Source organism: Erythrolamprus reginae, chromosome 7 (genome assembly GCF_031021105.1).
Source record: "Erythrolamprus reginae isolate rEryReg1 chromosome 7, rEryReg1.hap1, whole genome shotgun sequence".
NCBI lineage: Eukaryota > Metazoa > Chordata > Lepidosauria > Squamata > Dipsadidae > Erythrolamprus > Erythrolamprus reginae.
The window spans coordinates 455,177-459,682 of NC_091956.1; the positions used below are offsets into that span (position 1 = coordinate 455,177).

Below are 4,506 nucleotides of genomic sequence, written 5' to 3' on the forward strand. Positions count from 1 at the left end.
CTGGAATCAACTCCCCCTGGAGATCAGGACTGCCCCCACCCTCCTTGCCTTTTGCAAACTCCTAAAAACCCACCTTTGCCGCCAGGCATGGGGAAATTGATTCCCCTCGTCCGCTCCGTTTTATGTATGGTTTGTTTGGGTTGTATGAGTGTTTTTAATCAAGGGTTTTAAAATGTTTTGCTTTTTAAATCATTGGATTTGTATTCGTGTTGTGAGCTGCTCCGAGTCTTCGGAGAGGGGCGGCATGCAAATCTAATAAGTAAGTAAGTAAGTAAAAAAAGGCTTCTACAATGACCTCAGATACAAAACTTCCTAGCAGACGGTATTTACTGCAGCAGACTTGAAAAAACAGAACCGAGAAAGGTTTCCGCTCTTTGGAGAAAGGATGCTGTGCCCTAGAGAAGGGCCCTCCAACGGAAGCAGGACCCCAGAGAGTGGCCTCAGCTGTCGTAGAAGTCCACGTGGGCACCGGACTCGAAGGTATTTGCCACGAGGAGGTCCAGCAACTTCTGGGCGGAGACGTCACAGTCGACCAGCTGGTGGGATTCTTTCAGGTGAAGGAAGGTCTGGCGCAGCTCCACATCTGCCGAGAGGGTGCGGGCCTCTTCCTGCATGGAGGTGTCCAGGGGGCCTGTGAAGAAGGAAAGGTGGGCAGGAAAGGGCCACCAGTCCCCGGGGGTCCTTTGGGGAGAGCTAGCCCATCCGCAGCCCCGCCCCCTGTTGGGTTTGCTCCTTGTCCCCCTCAGGGCATGTCAGATTCCGAGTCTACGGAGAGGGGCAGCATACAAATCTAATTAATTAATAAATAAATGAATAAAATAAATAAAAAAATAAAATAAAATAAATAAAATAAATAAAACAAATAAAACAAATAAAACAAAATAAAACAAAATAAAACAAAATAAAACAAAATAAAATAAATAAAATAAATAAAATAAATAAAATAAATAAAATAAATAAAATAAATAAAATAAATAAAATAAATAAAAAAATAAGGAGGAGGAGCCAGGACCCTCTGGAGACCCCGGGCTGGTCTGGGGAGGGGGGTTGCCAGAGGAAGCCGAGAGTGAGGCAGAAAGTGGCTTGAGTGAGCCTGATGGGGCTGATGTGAGATGGGGTGAGTGGTCCCAGTCAGAGAGTGAGGAAGACATAGTGGAAAACAACTGGATAAATCCTTGCTATCAAAGACAAGAGAAGCTCCAGATTAAAAGGTATTAATTCACAGCCGTAGCTCTTTGAGGCGCATTATATTGGGACTGCCATTCTTTGGAAGAGACACGAAAATGAGGGGGTGCTGGAACAAAGCTTTAAAACCATGATTTCTGCTTCAAAAACGCCCCCTGTGTTGAACGCTGGGCTAGGGAAGACTTTGGTGAGTGGACCGATGTTCGTCTCTGTTGAACGTTGTGCTGGGAAGTGCTTAAAAGTGAAAGGGATTTAACTTTATCTCAGGAACGTGGAGAAAGAATGAAATTCTGACCCTCTTCCCAGACCATGGATTGTGGTTAATGGTTACAGAGATCATCATTAACTTGCGTTTCCACTCACGTGTGCTTGAGTGGGATTTTTAATCAAATAAGTGACTTCTGAGAGTGGGGTCGGAGGGCCGGGACCCACCTGGGGCGTAGCTCAGCACCCGCACGTCCGGCTCCTCGGCCGCTAAGACCTGGAACATCATGTTCCGAGCCGCCTTCCCCATGCAGTAGAGGGTCCAGCTCTTGAAGGGCTTCAGGGCACAGAGGGAGGAGATGTTGACCACCAGGCGGCTGAAGCCCTGCTGGGCAGGGAAGGCCTTCAGGATAGAGGCGGTCAAGCAGAGGGCAGAGGTTACATTGAAGTTTAGGTAGCTGTTGACGTCGCCGGGCTCGGAGAAGTCCGAGAAGGTCTTGGAGACGTCACCCAGAGACCCTGGGAGGGAGAAAGAACCCTTGAAGGTGGACTCAGCCTTCCCTCCTTCCCGGGGGGTCAAACGAGGACCCAGATTGTTGGGGGGCAAGAGGCTGATTCTCTGTAAACCACTTAGAGGGGGCTGGAAAAGCACTAGGAAGCGGTAGATAAGTCTAAGTGCTATTGCTATTAATTCCTTCCTTCCTTTCTTGCCCCTCCTTCCTTCCCTTTCTTTCCTTCCTTTGTTCCTTTGCTCCCTCCCTCTCACCTCCCTCCTTCCTTCTTCAAGAGCTGGAGTGGCGCAGTGGGTAGAGCGCAGTACTGCAGTTCCTTCAGCTAACTGCCAGCTGCAGTTCAGCAGTTCAAATCTACCCACTGGCTCCAGATGGACTCAGCCTTCCGTCCTTCCCAGGTGGCTCAAATGAGGACCCAGATTGTTGGGGGCAAGAGGATGACTCTGTAAAGTGCTGGAAAAGCCCTGGGAAGCAGGAGGTAAGTCTAAAGGCTCTGGCCATTGGTCACCTGCAGGGGAGGCCTAGAAGGATGGGGGAGGGTGAGCATCCGGGAGTCCCCCCATCCCCCAAGGCTCCCCCCTGTAGTCTGCAGCCAAAAGGCTCTTCCACTGGAGGCTGCCAAATTCCTCCCGGGTGCCGTGGAAACACTGCCCGCAGAGCATGGCCGGAGCCGCTCCAGCCGAGGGCCTGATTCCGATTGTGCACGGTGGCTGGGATAAAAGCTTTGGAGCCGACTGGTATCACACTCGCTGAGCCAAGCCAGGGGTGTGTGTGTGTGTGTGAGCGTCCTGCCTTCCCCCCACAGATGAGTGGCCCCTTCACTCTCACGGCTGTAGCCAAACTCCCCCCCCCCAATGGAGGGCACAAGGTTGTCACATGCCCAGGCTGCCCCTCAGCTCCACTCCAAAGAACCATGGGGGGGGGGAGCCCTTATCCCAGTGGGGGGGAGTGGGGAAAGTGCTGGGCTAGACACCAGGAGATGGGGGAGTTCTAGCCCCCCCTTACACAGGAGAGCCAGCTGGGGGGCCCTGGGCCAGGCCTTCGTTCTCAGCCCCCCCCCGGGTTTTGGTGGGGAAAGAGGAGGGGGGGGGGAAATAAAACCATCCTCATTGTCCCCATTTTCATCCCGCTGGCCTCTAACCTCTGATGCAGACCCCACCCCAAAGACTGAGGGGGGGCTGCCCAGGGGAGGATGGGGAACCAGGCCCTTCTCCCCAGGACCCCCCCTCCTTCACAGGCCTTGCTGGAGCAGAAGAGTGAAGGGGGGGCTTCTCTTTCTCCCCACAACACCGCCCCCTGCCCTCCCCCCCTTCCTGGGGCCCTTTGCGCCCCCTTCCTCCACCCCAAAAGCTGTGCCCCCCTCCAGCACCCTCTAGCCCACTCCACCCCCCCTGCAAGCCCCCCCTCTCACCGGCGTTGTTGATGAGCAGGAGGCGCTGGGGGGGCTCCCCGTCTCCCCGCAGCCCCCGCCCCGCCTCGGCCGCCCGCCGCAGCCCCTGCTCGGTGCCCAGGTCGGCCGCCAGCGCCTCCACGCGGAGCCCGGGCCAGGCGGCGCCCAGCTCCCCCGCCAGCCGCACCAGCGGCCCCGCCGAGCGCGCCACCAGCAGCAGCGCCGAGCCCGGGGGCAGCTGGGCGGCCAGCAGGCGGCAGAGGCTCCGGCCCAGGCCCCGCGACGCCCCCGTCACCACGCACGCCGTCCGGCCCCAGCCCCCGACCGCCTCCATCCCCGGCGCCCCGGACAGCAGCGCCGCCGACGCCTTCCAGCTGCCGGGCGGAGGGCGCGGCCAGGACCCGTGGGGCGGAGAGCGGCAGCCCGGGGACCGACTAGACGCCCGCGCAGCTCCCGTCCGGCTCCTCCCTTTGACTCGCCCGGGGACGCTCGGGATCCTCCGCGGCCGCTGCTTTTCCAACTTCCCCGGAGGAGGCTGCTGGGAGACCCTCCAGGCAAAGCCGCCCCCCGCTCAGGGACCCCTTTGCGGGTTCAAGCCAGAGCCCTTAGACTTCTATGCCGCTTCCGAGAGCTTTCGCAGCCGCCCACAATCTGGGTCCTCCTTTCACCCCCCCTCGGAAGGAGGGAACGCTGAGTCACCGTGGAGCCGTGGTATGATTTGAACCGCTGAACTACAGCCAGCAGACGCAGCCTGCAGTGCTGCCCTCTACCCACTGCCCCACCCGGGCTATTCATGGAGGGTGGGGGGAGTGGGGAGTGGATGGAAGTCAGGGGAATGGACCCAAGTGGTAGGAAGGGGTTTCTGGGCACCTGGGCAAGACTGCAGCCTGCATAACCTGGATGAGACTCGGCCCTTCTGACCGATCCAGGGAGGAGACGGGGGTCCTGATGGGAACTTTGGGGGAGAAGCCTTTGGCTCAGTCTAGGCAGACCAGGTGGGCCAGTGAGAAAACCCTTTTCAGCAAACACAGGGGCTGGGATCCTGCGGCCTGCATGGCGCCAATGGATCCTTATAACAGGCGGTCATTCAGGGGCAGTTTATTCATTTATTTATTTAATTGGATTTGCATGCCGTTCCTCTCCGAGGACTCAGGGCGGCTCACAGTATGCACAAAAACAGAACAATAATATGAATCCAATTAATAATAAATTAAA

At 56.7% G+C, this 4,506-nt stretch overlaps 1 protein-coding gene across 1 annotated transcript; it reads right to left on the bottom strand.

The window, feature by feature from the left end:
- Window positions 1-296: 296 nt before the first annotated feature.
- SPR (sepiapterin reductase) lies at window positions 297-3,919 on the bottom strand. The gene is made up of 3 exons (XM_070756789.1): window positions 3,313-3,919; window positions 1,618-1,908; window positions 297-631 (listed from the first exon to the last, which is right to left on the bottom strand). The coding sequence occupies exons 1-3, from the start codon at window positions 3,623-3,625 to the stop codon at window positions 441-443; spliced, it is 795 nt and encodes a 264-aa protein (XP_070612890.1). The 5' UTR covers window positions 3,626-3,919; the 3' UTR covers window positions 297-440.
- Between the last annotated feature and the right edge of the window lie 587 nt (window positions 3,920-4,506).

Coding starts and splice junctions, on each gene's coding strand:
- SPR (XM_070756789.1), bottom strand. CDS start 3,625: ATGGAGGCGGTCGGGGGCTGGGGCCGGACGGCGTGCGTGGTGACGGGG. Junction 1,909..3,312: donor CCTGCTCATCAACAACGCCG/GTGAGAGGGGGG, acceptor TCTCCCTCCCAG/GGTCTCTGGGTGACGTCTCC. Junction 632..1,617: donor GGTGCTGAGCTACGCCCCAG/GTGGGTCCCGGC, acceptor CCTTCTTCACAG/GCCCCCTGGACACCTCCATG.